Source organism: Balaenoptera ricei, chromosome X, assembly GCF_028023285.1.
Source record: "Balaenoptera ricei isolate mBalRic1 chromosome X, mBalRic1.hap2, whole genome shotgun sequence".
NCBI classification, from domain to species: domain Eukaryota; kingdom Metazoa; phylum Chordata; class Mammalia; order Artiodactyla; family Balaenopteridae; genus Balaenoptera; species Balaenoptera ricei.
Genome location: NC_082660.1, coordinates 38,497,660 through 38,511,136, shown reverse-complemented (window position 1 = coordinate 38,511,136; position 13,477 = coordinate 38,497,660). Strand labels below are relative to the sequence as shown.

Here is a 13,477-nt window from a genome sequence, read left to right as displayed (position 1 = left end):
GTTGCGGAGCACGGGCTCTAGGCGGATGAGCTTCAGTAGTTGTGGCTCACAGGCTTCAGTAGTTGTGGCTCGCGGGCTTCAGTAGTTGTGGCTCGCAGGCTCTAGAGTGCAGGCTCAGTAGTTGTAGCGCACGGGCTTAGTTGCTCCACGGCATGTGGGATCTTCCCGGCCCACGGCTCGAACCTGTGTTCCCTGCATTAGCAGACGGATTCTTAACCACTGAGCCACCAGCAAAGCCCAGAAAAATATTTTATAAAGTGAAATTACTAAGTGAAAGAATGTGAAAGACATAATTCCTTCCCTATCAGATTTTAAACACAAGACCTGTACTGGAAAATATATATTCACTGAGAACCAAGTCCAAGGTTGTGGAAGCCGCTAGGCCTGCCCACCTGGTCAGGGCAGCAGTCAGGAGAGGTTCTGTCTGCATTAGGAGACCACACCTCAGTGTTTAAAATCATAGGCTGTGAGAGTAGCAGGGGACCAGAGAGAGTATATTGTTTCATCTTTTGTTTCACTGGTTTAGAAACTCAAAGCAGAAAATACACCAAAGGAGAATTGGCTTATCATCATTAAACAATATGAATTAACAGCATAACCAGCACTTGTTAAGAGTACATTTTTCTAATTGGGGTATAGTTGTTTTACAAGAGTACATTTAGATAAGAAGGAAACCTTATAGTTTTTGTTTGTTTGTTTGTTTGTTCTTCTCTGAGGAGGTGGTTGAGTAGCACTGGCTGAGATCTAAGCCTTAGGCTAAGTGACCTCAAAACATTCCTTCCTGCTCCAGAATTAAGATTCTCAAAGGCGAGTCAAGAGATTCCTACTTGGGACATGACTTGTGTGCCCCTGACATCCAATCCTGCTGAAGCAATCCTCGATTGGCTCAACTTTTAGGATTGAGTGCAATGTGTATAACCACTCTGAGTCCAACTATGTATACTTGGAACTGCAGTAGTATGTTTACTCTGAAAAGGAACAGAGGCCTTCCCCTGGGCTCATGTCACATAATCAAATTTTAAATGGGTAAACTCCATCCTAGTGGTAAGGGATAACTTTTGAGGAACAATTTCATTTGAAAACAACCATTTAAACCTATACAGAGAAAATGTTAACAACTAATTCGTGAAGAAAATGTGAGTGAAAAGAGAAAAGTTTTTGATTGTGTGTCTTATTTTTAAATTATTCTCTTGGATTCCCTGGCAATTAATTCTAGGAACCATTGCCGAGCAGTGGCTTCCTCTGTGAGGAGATGAGTGTGGAGAATCACATTGATTCTCTCAGGCTACAAGGAAAAGTACTTAAGTGTTTTCTCTTCTTTAAATTGTTTTTATTTGAGCCTTTGTCATTTTAATCTTTCTGAAAGGAATTGACAGTTAATATAAAAGAAAGCTGTTACCAACTTTTATTACAGATTCATCTTGATGGTGAGTTTGGAAAAAGATTTGCAGAGATATTTTCCCATTAAGTTTAATTAAGTTACTTATACCTGTAATAAATATGTATTACAGACTTGTCATTTTGTTTTGTATTTTTCAATAATCTTTTGAGTTATAGTTGGATAATGAAGGCAGAGACTATTACAGCAATTTGTTTTATTTTTTATTACCACCAATGTAGCTCTTTTATATATTAATAACCTTTGAATAAAATGATGAATTTTTTCCAAAATAATTATTTTGCCTGCCATAAAAATCCATTCATAATTTTTAATTTAAAAGAATTCTATATTTTCTAAATCTAGCATCCTCATTATACTATTAAATATCTTGCTTATTTTTTAGGTATTGGAAGAAATTTCATGTTACCCTGAGAATAACGATGCAAAGGAACTAAAGCGTATTTTAACACAACCTCATTTCATGGTAAGTAACAATTAAACTTCCATAGAAATAAAATCTCACTTTCAAAAGAAGTTTTTACTAATCCTTATGAAATACAGCTATCTTCATCAAATGTGCTTTTAGCCGTATAATATCAGACAGTTAAGATTACAATACCAGATAATACCAGATATACTAAAATTTTTTGTTGTTGTTTACTTTGTGTCATAGTTGTAAAGATGCTGTTTGCCAGCCTCATGGAGTTGGAATAAGAATTAAGTAGATGATACATCTACTGTGCTTAGCACAGTGCCTGATATATGCTTGATGCCTAATAAATGTTAGCTAATGAATATTATTAGTTACTCCATAGTATCTGTCATGTGTAGGGCACATAGTAAGTTCTCAGTAAAACACTGAGTAGATTAGGAACTTGCCCGTTTGCAGGTAGGTTAGCCCCGCCTCAACTGACTGTTCTGTGCAGTGTGTTTTCCGTAGACAGAAGCCTGTATGTTTTGGACAGACATGTCTGTCTATAAACTGATAAGTAACCTCAGCTCAATTCCAAGAATGATGTAGGACCATTTGAGACCAATAGATCTTTCAGATTTGAAGTAAGCTAAATAAAGAAATTAATATATACCCAAATAAAATCCTTTTTTTAAAGTTAAGGTTTTTTTCAAAACCATTAAAGCTCAGACAGCCCCATCTCTCACAACTTACCTACCTTCGAAGCCTTGGTTTATTTTGCTTTTCTGACATCAGAGAGAAATTAATATGTGCACTGCTATTAGTAAACATTTTCAGAAATAATAAATAGTTCTTGTAATTTCTGAACACCCAGCTAAGTACTTAAAAGACATTTTCATTTACTCATCAAATATGTAAATGCTTACTATATGCCAGGCACTGTGCTGGGCACTAAGGATAGTGGTGAATAGGACAAACGAACTTCCATTCTAGGTGAGACGTGGATAGGTGAGCTAGAGACAGACAGTGAGCAAGTAAACAAACAATATAACTTCATATAGTGATAATAACTATGAAAAAAAAAAGGATAATGGGGCAGAGATGATAGTAAAGTGGAAGCTACTTCAGATGGTCAGGGGAAAGCCCCTCTGAGGAGCCAAAATGTGGGCTGAGACTTGTTATATGAAAGAACCAGCTTTCTGAATGTCCAAGCATGGGGAAGAGCAAATGCAAAGGCCCAGAGGCAGGAAAGAGTTTTGTAGGGTCAAAGTACAGAAGTAAGGCCATTGGGGCTGGGATATAGTAAACAAGGGAAAGGGTGGTACAAGAAGAGCTGGAGAGGGTGGCAGAGGCCAGACCACGTAGGGCCTTCCAGGCCATGGTAAGGAGTCTGGATTTTCTCCTGATTGCAGTAGGATGACACTGAGTGATTGCAAGCAGGAAAATATTGTTAGACCTGTGCTTTAGAGATTGCTGGGGCTGTTGTGTAGAGAATGGACTATAGTGGGGTTAAGAGTTTAAAAAGGGAGACCAATTAGGAGGCTGTTGTGAGGTGGTAGTGGCTTGAAGAAGGACGGGGCTGGTGGAAAATGAGCAAATTGGGATTCTACTTTAGAGATGGTTGGACATGAAAGGACTTGCTGATGGCTGGCATGTGAAGTGATGTGATTAACTCCATTTTACAGTTCAGAGAGGAAACCGCACCCTAGAAAGGCAAAGAGGCTTGCTTTAGGTCACCCACCTAGTAAGTGGCCTCACTGAGGTTCAAAACCCAGATCTTGCTGGCTCCAAAGCCTGTGCTCTTAAATGTGGGTTGACTTGTAATGAGTATCGATTTTCCTACAAACTTAATTTGAACTCATTGGTCATTCCCAAATAAGCATATGTTTGGATAATGTCCTATATGGCAAATATAATTCCAAGCTATATATACTGTGTTAAACTTTTAAATGCTGGAGGTTTCTATCTTATAAGCATTTTAAGATCATGTGGACACAGTGGAGGAAGGAGAGAGTGAGATGAATTGGGAGATTAGGATTGACATATATACACTACCATGCATAATACAGATAGCTAGTGGGAACATGCTATAAAGCCCAGGAAGTTCAGCTCCGTGCTCTGTGACGACCTAGATGGGTGGGATTGGTGGGGAAGGAGGTCCAAGAGGGAGGGGATATAGGTATACATATAGCTGATTCACTTCATTGTACAGCAGAAGCTAACACAACATTGGAAAGCAATTATACTCCAGTAAAAAAAAAAAATTTAGGGCTTCCCTGGTGGCGCAGTGGTTGAGAGTCTGCCTGCCAATGCAGGGGACACGGGTTCGAGCCCTGGTCTGGGAAGATCCCACATGCCGCGGAGCAACTGGGCCCGTGAGCCACAATTACTGAGCCTGCGCGTCTGGAGCCTGTGCTTCGCAACAAGAGAGGCCGCGATAGTGAGAGGCCCACGCACCGCGATGAAGAGTGGCCCCCGCTTGCCACAACTAGAGAAAGCCCTCGCACAGAAACGAAGACCCAACACAGCCATAAATAAATTAATTAATTAATTTTAAAAAAAACTGCAGATTTCATTAAAAAAAAAAAAAGAATGCAGAACTTTTCAAAAAAAAAAATTTAAAAAGAAAGATCATGGTTTCAAAATCTGGCATTTTTAAAGAAATATTAATAGCTAAAGGAAAATATTTTAATGCTTATAATTTTTATTATACCAAGGTTTGGGAGTTATTCTTAGCGTATTTATAATTTTATACTTATTTCTTCAATTATCTGACTTTTTCTTTGCTTTCTGATCATTAAAATGAGGATTTAATATTGGATTACCTTATACTTAAAAATACAGATACTTATAAATATTTACAGTAATTAAGAGTAAAAAAGTATAGATTTAAATGTTTTTTTTTAATCTGTACTCTAGAGGTCATGATAAAAAATATTATTACACTATCCTTCAGTTATTCCATTTGAAAGACTTATTTTTTAAAAAAGAACAGATCCTTTGCTTATTGCAATTGTAAAATATAAAACATTAAGGGTAAAGACAATATAAACAGAATAGAATGTCAGTGCTTTAATTTTTTCCTTTAAAATTTTCTCTTCTAGATCCTATTTTTTAAAAGCAAATTTGTATCCTACTTTCTCAAAAAACAAGATGGTTAAAAATCACCTTAGGTTGATATGAAAGCTTCATTATTAAGTGATTAATTTTATGATTTGTAATTGTAATTCAGAAGCCAGAGGAACCACTTTCAAACCCAAAATCCATATTTTTTCCTATAAATTTTATTTTTTGGTTTTTGGTTTTTTGGCTGCATTGGGTCTTCGTTGCTGCGCACGGACTTTCTCTAGTTGCAGCGAGCGGGGGCTACTCTTCGTCGTGGTGCGCGGGCTTCTCATTGTGGTGGCTTCTCTTGTTGCAGAGCACGGGCTCTAGGCACATGGGCTTCAGTAGTTGCAGCACACAGGCTCAGTAGTTGTGGGGTGCAGGCTCTAGAGCTCAGGCTCAGTAGTTGTGGTGCACGGGCTTAGTTGATCCGCGGCATGTGGGATCCTCCCGGACCAGGAATCGAACCCATGTCCCCTACATTGGCAGGTGGATTCTCAACCACTACGCCACCAGGGAAGTCCCTTTCCTATAAATTTTAAATGAATTTTTCCCACTTTGGTCTGAAGTTCTTAGTTGTCTTGTCCACGTCCTTTTTACATACATATGGAAGTGTTTCCTATTACATGATTCTTCTTATGTAATTAAAAATAATAGCTATTTCAGCTTAGTAACAATTGCTGAATCATACCTCATGACATACTTGAAGAAAAATATTCAAACTCTGATTTCCCTATTTTTTATTTGGCATACTCTTTTTTAATGGCTTTTTTTTTTAAACAATCTGTAAGTGACCCCTTTTTTTTGTTTGCATATGCGTTGGATTAAGTTTCATTTTGTGGTAGCAGTCTTTTACAGTGGCAAATAGCGGTTAATATCAAGTATGACCTCATTTGGTGATATAATTTAAGGATTTTTCTCTTAAAGTTCAATTTTGGTATTATTTTTGTGACTGTGGGCTTATCCTTCCTTATAAATAAATACATTTATTTTTACATTAAATACAAGTGTTTGCTTATATAATTTAAAAGGATGGATAGAAATCATTTGCAAAAAGCAGTACAAACACTTTCTCCAACCCATGTAACTGGCATTATCCTAATGAAGCTTGGTTCTCTGTTTACCTGGGTATATATCCTCCAGTCATACAAAGCATGTTTTTTAAAAATTGTTTTAAAATTCACTGTTTATAGAAGACACGTGTATAATTAATACAATGAACCTAATTTTAACAGATGAAGTTTTTCAGTTTGTCTATTATTGATTTTTACTTTCTGCCCTAAATCTTAGTCTCTTAAGTGGCTACAGTTAAACGGGAAAAAGAGGGATTTCCCCACATACCATAACCACCACCACTTTGGCCTGGGGTACTAGTGCAGGGTGTAGTCAGGGCACTGGTCAGGAAGCCAAGGTCCCCAGGACCATTGTGGAGCCCTGATTTCAAGCTGCGCTGCTTAGTGCCCCTCGGTGCCCCTCACCTAGACCCCAGTTTAGACCAGCCCTCTGAGATCTTGGAAATATCCGGCATTTCCATTACAAATTCCAAAACATTGTAAAGCAATTATACTCCAATAAAGATGTTTTTAAAAAAAGGGTATATTGCTCCAAGCATATGCTCTGTTGATGTCTAATCAACATCATCTTCTTTATGATTTTACCACATTGTTACCTTATTTTTGCGTCGTATGCGTACCTTTAAAGCGAAAATAGCCAAGTCATGACTTTGGTAAATCTTTTAATTAAATAACTTAATTTGAGATGCTACAAGCTATACTTTTAAGGTGATTTTAATTATGTTTCATTATCTCTAGATATTTCATTACCAGACAGATCACAGATTAAAATAAAACTGAATTTATAGTTAGTACACAAGAAAATATAATGCATAAAGCACCAAACATACTGATACTCAGCTGTAAAATTCTCTTTGAAGTAGAAATGTTCAAATATTCATGCTTATTAAAAACTTTCTTATGATGGCAGAAAATGTACAGTAAGTGGAAGAATAGCCTTTTTTAGGGAAACAAGGGATATTTATTACCCAGTTTCACCAAGATGACATATGGAGATATCAATACAAAGAAATCACTTTTTCTTTGTTAATGGGCTCTGCAAAAAGAAGTCATAATAATAACTGTCAACTTACTTTTTATTTATGCAAGTGCTCCAAAAAGTAGAAATGAACAAAAACATTAAATAGGTTTAGATTTTGAGCTCCATATCATGTGATGTTTTGGGAAATTACATTTCTTCAGGTACATTTGTGTGTTTTTATTTCTTTTACTAAGATGTATGTTATAAATTACCCTTTGCGTTATATAGCAGAGTTATTGTTAATACCATTGATGAAAGACATTTGCTCAATGCACCAATTATTGCACTGTTTCTTTTTAAATTTGTTTCCATTTTAAGCCCCAGCACAAATTTGCCAGCTCTACGTACAGATGATTCTTTCTGCTAAATTATTTGAAATTGTATTATGTCAGCCTTTAATTGAACAAGTTAGTTGGGCACTGTTTCGTAGCATCGGACAACACCTCTTACCCAGATAGTCAACAAACACATCCATTCATTGATTGCCTCACTCATTCTTTCATTTGTTCCTTCATTTTTAAAAATGCATCTATCATGATTATTTATCACAAAGAAATTATGGCATGGCTATATCTAGGTGTAATGTGCTTTGAGTTCTCTTTAGATGAGAGATACCTTTGAGAGGCAAAGAATAATTTTATATATGTTTATATAATAGACTTCTGCTGTAATAGTTCTATTATTAATATTTTATTTCCTTCGTAAAATATCAGGCCTTACTTCAGACTCACGATGTAGTGGCACATGAAGTTTACAGTGATGAAGCATTGAGGGTTACACCTCCTCCCACTTCTCCGTATTTAAATGGTGATTCTCCAGAAAGCGCAAATGGAGACATGGATATGGAGAACGTGACCAGAGTTCGCCTGGTCCAGTTCCAAAAGAACACAGATGAACCAATGGTAAGTAGGAAAAGAAAGTTTTCTGTATTCTCATAAAATCCCAGCATGAATTAGAGCAGCTACCTTCCACCTATACTACTAGGAGGTGGGGAGGAAAGGAGGGCATGGATAGTTTTAAAGAAATCAGTTTCCAGATCCTAAACAGGCCACCACCATACCCCCCCCCCCACCTAAAATCGTTCTGCCTGACACCATGCCTAAGGTATGTTGGCTTTCCTTCCCACCTCTCCTTTCATAGTTGCTCTTCAACAACAACAAAAAAGGACAGACCTGATATATTAGTCTAGAGTGTAAAAACCTCTGGGGCAGCAAAGAAAGGTACAGTTTGAAATATTGGAATTGGTGTTGAAAAAGTGAACGTCTAAAATTCCTTTTACAAGTCTAGTGGTTTCCAGATCTTTTGCCTTCAACAAAATTAGAGGAAGACTAATTCGGAAGACATTCAAAGAATTGAGTGCCATTGCTAAAATAAAATTCCTTCCATTCATGTCTACCTATTTGATGTGAATTCGTTTTCTCAGTACTTAGGTGTAGCATTGGAACAGAATGATGCTGAACCCTGCCTCATCCTCATAGAATTTTCATAAGTTGGGAAGATCAAGGAAAGGCTCCTTGATGTTAACTGAACGGAGGGGGCAGGGAGAGTAGAGACCATCCAGGCAAACCAAGTAGCATATGCAGAAACCTGCTAGTGAAAAGGCTCTTAGCATAGTTTTTAAAATGGAAAGAAGGCACCACAGCTGGACTGCAGAAAACAAGGTGTACGGCAGGAACAGGACCTCACAAGTATTGATTCTGTTTTTTATCTTAAAAACAGTGGGAGGCTATTAAAGAGTTTTAAGCAGGGAGATAAGATCAGATTTTCATTTTAGAAATAATTACTCTGGAGAATGGATTAGAGGGGGACAAGAGTGGATATAGGGAGAGCAGTTAAGAGACTGTTATTGCAGTAATACAGGGGAGAGGTGATGGAACTCTGAACTAGAGGGATGGATGTCAAATGGAAAGAAGTGAATAGATTTAACAAAAGACCTTGATAATGGATTGACACTGGGGACTGAGGGAGAAGCAAGTATCGAGGATGACCCTAAGCTTTAGGCTTTTCACAGCCAGATGGACAATGATGCTACCGCTGAGACAGGGAGTATTGGGAAAGTCCCAAGTTCTAGGAGAAATCATTTCTTTAGGGAAAAGGAAAACATTCAAACGTATGCATTCATATGTTTTCCTCAGAGCACAGAAAAGGGATATTGGGATATAGGAAAACAAATTACTTAAGAAAGTTGCCCAGTTGCTTTCCAAGTTATAGGAAGAGTTACAGAGCAGTGATCCTATGACTGCAATTTCCAGAAAGCCCTCAACTCTAGATATTCGGGTTGTAATTCTCATTTACTGTTCTTTGCCAGTTACACTATATTATCTCAGGACTTACAGCAGACAGGGGACATGCAAATCACCTCACCCACCTGGTGCTCTCCAAGCAACTCTTTGACTTAAAAGAGTGCAGGCAGTAGCAACTTTTGGGTACCTCGGGCAAATCACTTCATGTCAGTGGGCCTCATTTTGCTCATACTTTGCTTAGCAAGTATTACCAAAAGTGTGCTTGACTACACGATCCCCAAAATTCCACCCAGCTCTGAAAGTCTAATATTCCCCTCATTCATTTTATATATTCATTCACTCATTTAGCAAATTTTTTAAAGTGCCTATACTATGTGCAGATCACTGTACACCAATGATGTAGTGGCAGATAAGACATGGCCCCTTCATGGAACTCAGTTTCCACAGGGCTACCTACTTTTTTTTCTTTTTTTCTTTTTTTTTTGGAGTGGGGGCCACCCTGCAGGGCATGCGGGATCTTAGTTCCCTGACCAGCGATCGAACCTGTGCCCCCTGCACTGGAGGTGTGGAGTCTTAACCATTGGACCGCCAGGGAAGTCCCAGGGCTACCTACATTAAACAAGTAAATATGCACTTTAGCACAGTTTGTTTAACGGGTACAGTTATGACAGAGCTATAGCGGAGAGAAGGCTGCGTCAGAGAAGCAGGAGAGGGGGTGATGTTCAGCCAATCAGAGCAGACAGGAAAGTGGAAGTGACCACAAGAAGGAGGCCCAGAAATGTCTTGTGATCGTCATATTCTAAAGCAACCCAATGACAGTTGCTTGATCTTCTGTATGGTTAACTACATAGACACATAGACTGAGTAAAAGCGTAAAACTGCACCCCTGAGTTACATTTTTCAGAAAGTACAAAATGGCCTTGAATCTTCCCTAAAAGTCTCCTTAAAGAAGCCCTCCTGTCTTCCATCTTCTGTGATCCTAGTGAAGGTGTGTATTTCTTCTTTTAATTGGTTGCCATAAAAACAAATTATTTTTATATGAAATATATTTTCAATAATATAGTTTTCTATTACATTTAATACAGCTTCATTTGCTTGCTTATTTGTCCTATTAAAAACATTATATTACCGTGCAGGATATACCTGTATGATCTCTTTTGCTTTTTGGACCGTCTACAATGTTTCCAACTATGTATGCTGGGTCCATCTCCCAAGGGTGTTGTACTCCCGTTACACCCTTGTTTTCCCATTTTTAACATCTCACCTATAATTATTTCTCTATTGATTGGTACTCCCATAGTTGCAAGTGTTAAAGACCAAACTTAAAATAGCTTAGACAACAGGGGAGAGGCTTATGTAAACAAGGAAAGGCCAGGAGTTTACCCCAAGCTGGGGTAGGTTCAGTGGTAGCTGGGCCAAATCCTTTCCCTGGAATTTGGGAACTTATGAACAGAGAAAACATGAATCAATTCCTCTCTGCAGAGAAATGTTTGAAGTAGACAAAATAATAAATATTAACTCCAGTTGGTTTGAGGTGAACTTTCCCTAGCCAAGAGAGACCCTGTCTATCGCATTCACTACTGTGTCTAGCAGAGTGTCTGCCATATAACAGGTTCACAGTAATATTGGTTGAATGAATACATTAATTTATTAATTTCAAGGATGGAACCCCCATCATACTATCATTTCCCTTCTGAAGTTAGATTTGACTTACACATTAATTTACAACATTTTTCCAGGAACACCTTCTCTTGGTAACCATAGATGCTGATTGAATGTACAAGTTAGAAATGATACTTGAACAATACAGTTGAATGTGGGACTAGAAACATTTGATAAACCAGTTTTTTAAATTGCTTGCCTACCACTTCTAAGAACCACAAAATAGGAACCATACAAAGTTATATTTTATAGAATTGTACAAATTCAGACAGGGTCTAGATTATAACGTCTCAAATATTTTCACAGAACTTTCTAACAGAATGTTATTTTCCAATGAAGAAGATAAGACAGAGTCCCCCTACCCCTAATCATCTCAAATTTAAGACCAGTTTTCACCAAGGGAGCTTGTTAAAAATACAGATCTGGGCTCTATTCCACACTTCCTGAATCTAAATCCAAAGAGTGAGTTTAAAACTCAATATTGGACTTCCCTTGTGGCACAGTGGTTAAGAATCTGCCTGCCAATGCAGGGGACACGGATTCAAGCCCTGGTCCGGGAAGAGCCCACATGCCATGGAGCAACTAAGCCCATGCACCGCAACTACTGAGCCTGCGCTCTAGAGCCTGCGAGCCACAACTACTGAGCCCGCATGCCACAACTACTGAAGCCCACGTGCCTAGAGCCCGTGCTCCACAACAAGAGAAGCCACCTCAATGAGAAGCACGTGCACCACAACGAAGAGTAGCCCCCGCTTGCAGCAACTAGAGAAAGCCCACGTGCAGCAACAAAGACCCAATGTAGCCAAAAATAAATAAATAAAATATAAAATAAATAAATAAAGTTAATATTATTTAAAAGGTCCAGGCTTCCCTGGTGGCGCAGTGGTTGAGAATCTGCCTGCCAATGCAGGGGACACGGGTTCGAGCCCTGGTCTGGGAGGATCCCACATGCCGCGGAGCAACTGGGCCCGTGAGCCACAACTACTGAGCCTGCGCGTCTGGAGCCTCTGCTCCGCAACAAGAGAGGCCGCGATAGTGAGAGGCCTGCGCACTGTGATGAAGAGTGGCCCCCGCTTGCCGCAACTAGAGAGAGCCCTCGCACAGAAATGAAGACCCAACACAGCCAAAAAAAAAAAAAAAAAAAGGTCCCCATGTGACTCTTAGAATCAACCAAGTCTAGTACAAAAATATGTTTATGAAAGCTTCTCATATAATGGTGAATAATTGGAAAGTAAAAGTAATCTATTCCATAGAATAGTATTCTGGCATTAAGTATATAGAGCTTCCACTTCCAACCAAGGTGGAGTAACAGGAACAGATTTACCCTCTCACCTGAAACAACCAAAAAAAATTTTAAACACACAAAATGAAGTAACAGTTTTCAAGACACTGGACATCAGGCAGCAAAGGACAGTGATCCCTAAGAAACAGGAAGCAAATAAGGTGAGCACTATGGTTGCCCCACCTTACTGACATGAGAGAGTTTCCAAGTCACAGTACAGTGAGGGGGAACTGAGGCAGAGCAGGCAGACTCCCTGAAGAGACACAGCTGAGGGCCTGGGAAGACCAAAGAACTAAAGTTCATAGGACAGAGTACTGAAGAGGAGAGAGCTGCACAGAGAGAGAACCCTAGAGATCTATAGAGGGTCCCCCTCAGGTATTCATCTGAATAATGATCAGCACATTTATGAAAGGAACCTACCCGGAGCCAAGGAAAGACCATCCAAAAGGATGAGAGGGAACAGTGCCCAACACTCACTGCCTGTTCCCACCACCCAGACTAGAAAAACCAATTCAAGGGGCATTGTATAGAGTGCTTAGGAAGGTCTTGCCTCAGTAATGAGGAATAAGTAGCCCTAGATAGATAGAGAATTGCCCCAGACCTGCCTTAACAAATCATGAAAGCAAGACCCAAAGGATCAAACTATTTCCAAGTAACTGAACTACATCCCAGGACAAAGCTTAAGAATATTTACAGGAATAAAAAAAAAAATCTAGCATGCAATAAGATAAAATTCACAATGTCTTCAATCTAATCAAACATTACTAAGCATGTAAAGAGGCAGGAAAATGTGACCTATAATGTGGAGAATAATCAATCAAAACTGACATGCAACTGACAAAGATATTAGAATTAGCAGAAAAATTGCACTATGGGATAAATGGCAGATTAGACATTTCAGAAGAATAGATTAGTGAACTCAAAGGACACAGCAATAGAAACCATCCAAAACAAAACACAGAAAGGAAAAGAATTTTTAAAAATGAAAAGAATATCACTGAGCTGTGGGACAACTTCAGGCAGCCTAATATTTGGTTAATTGGAGTCTATGAAGGAGAAGACAGTGAAGAAGAAACAGGAAATATATTTGAAGAAATAATGACTGAAAACATTCCAAATTTGATGAAAACTATAAATCCACAGATGCAAGAATCACAATGAACCCCAAGCACAAGAAACATGAGGAAAACAACACCAAGGTACATCATAATCAAACTGCTTAGAACCTGTAATAAATAGGTCTTAAAAACAGAGACAAAAAAGAAATGTTGCATACAGGGGAACAAAGATAAGAATGA

At 38.6% G+C, this 13,477-nt stretch overlaps 1 protein-coding gene across 9 annotated transcripts in view; it reads left to right on the top strand.

The window, feature by feature from the left end:
• Window positions 1-13,477, top strand: part of CASK (calcium/calmodulin dependent serine protein kinase) — a 392,163-nt gene that overhangs the window by 323,661 nt on the left and 55,025 nt on the right. For all 9 annotated transcript variants that reach the window (XM_059909976.1, XM_059909981.1, XM_059909979.1 and 6 more), the window contains exons 13-14: window positions 1,785-1,865; window positions 7,706-7,894. In XM_059909976.1, coding sequence (XP_059765959.1) covers window positions 1,785-1,865; window positions 7,706-7,894 — 270 coding nt within the window. The remainder of the gene's footprint in view (window positions 1-1,784; window positions 1,866-7,705; window positions 7,895-13,477) is intronic.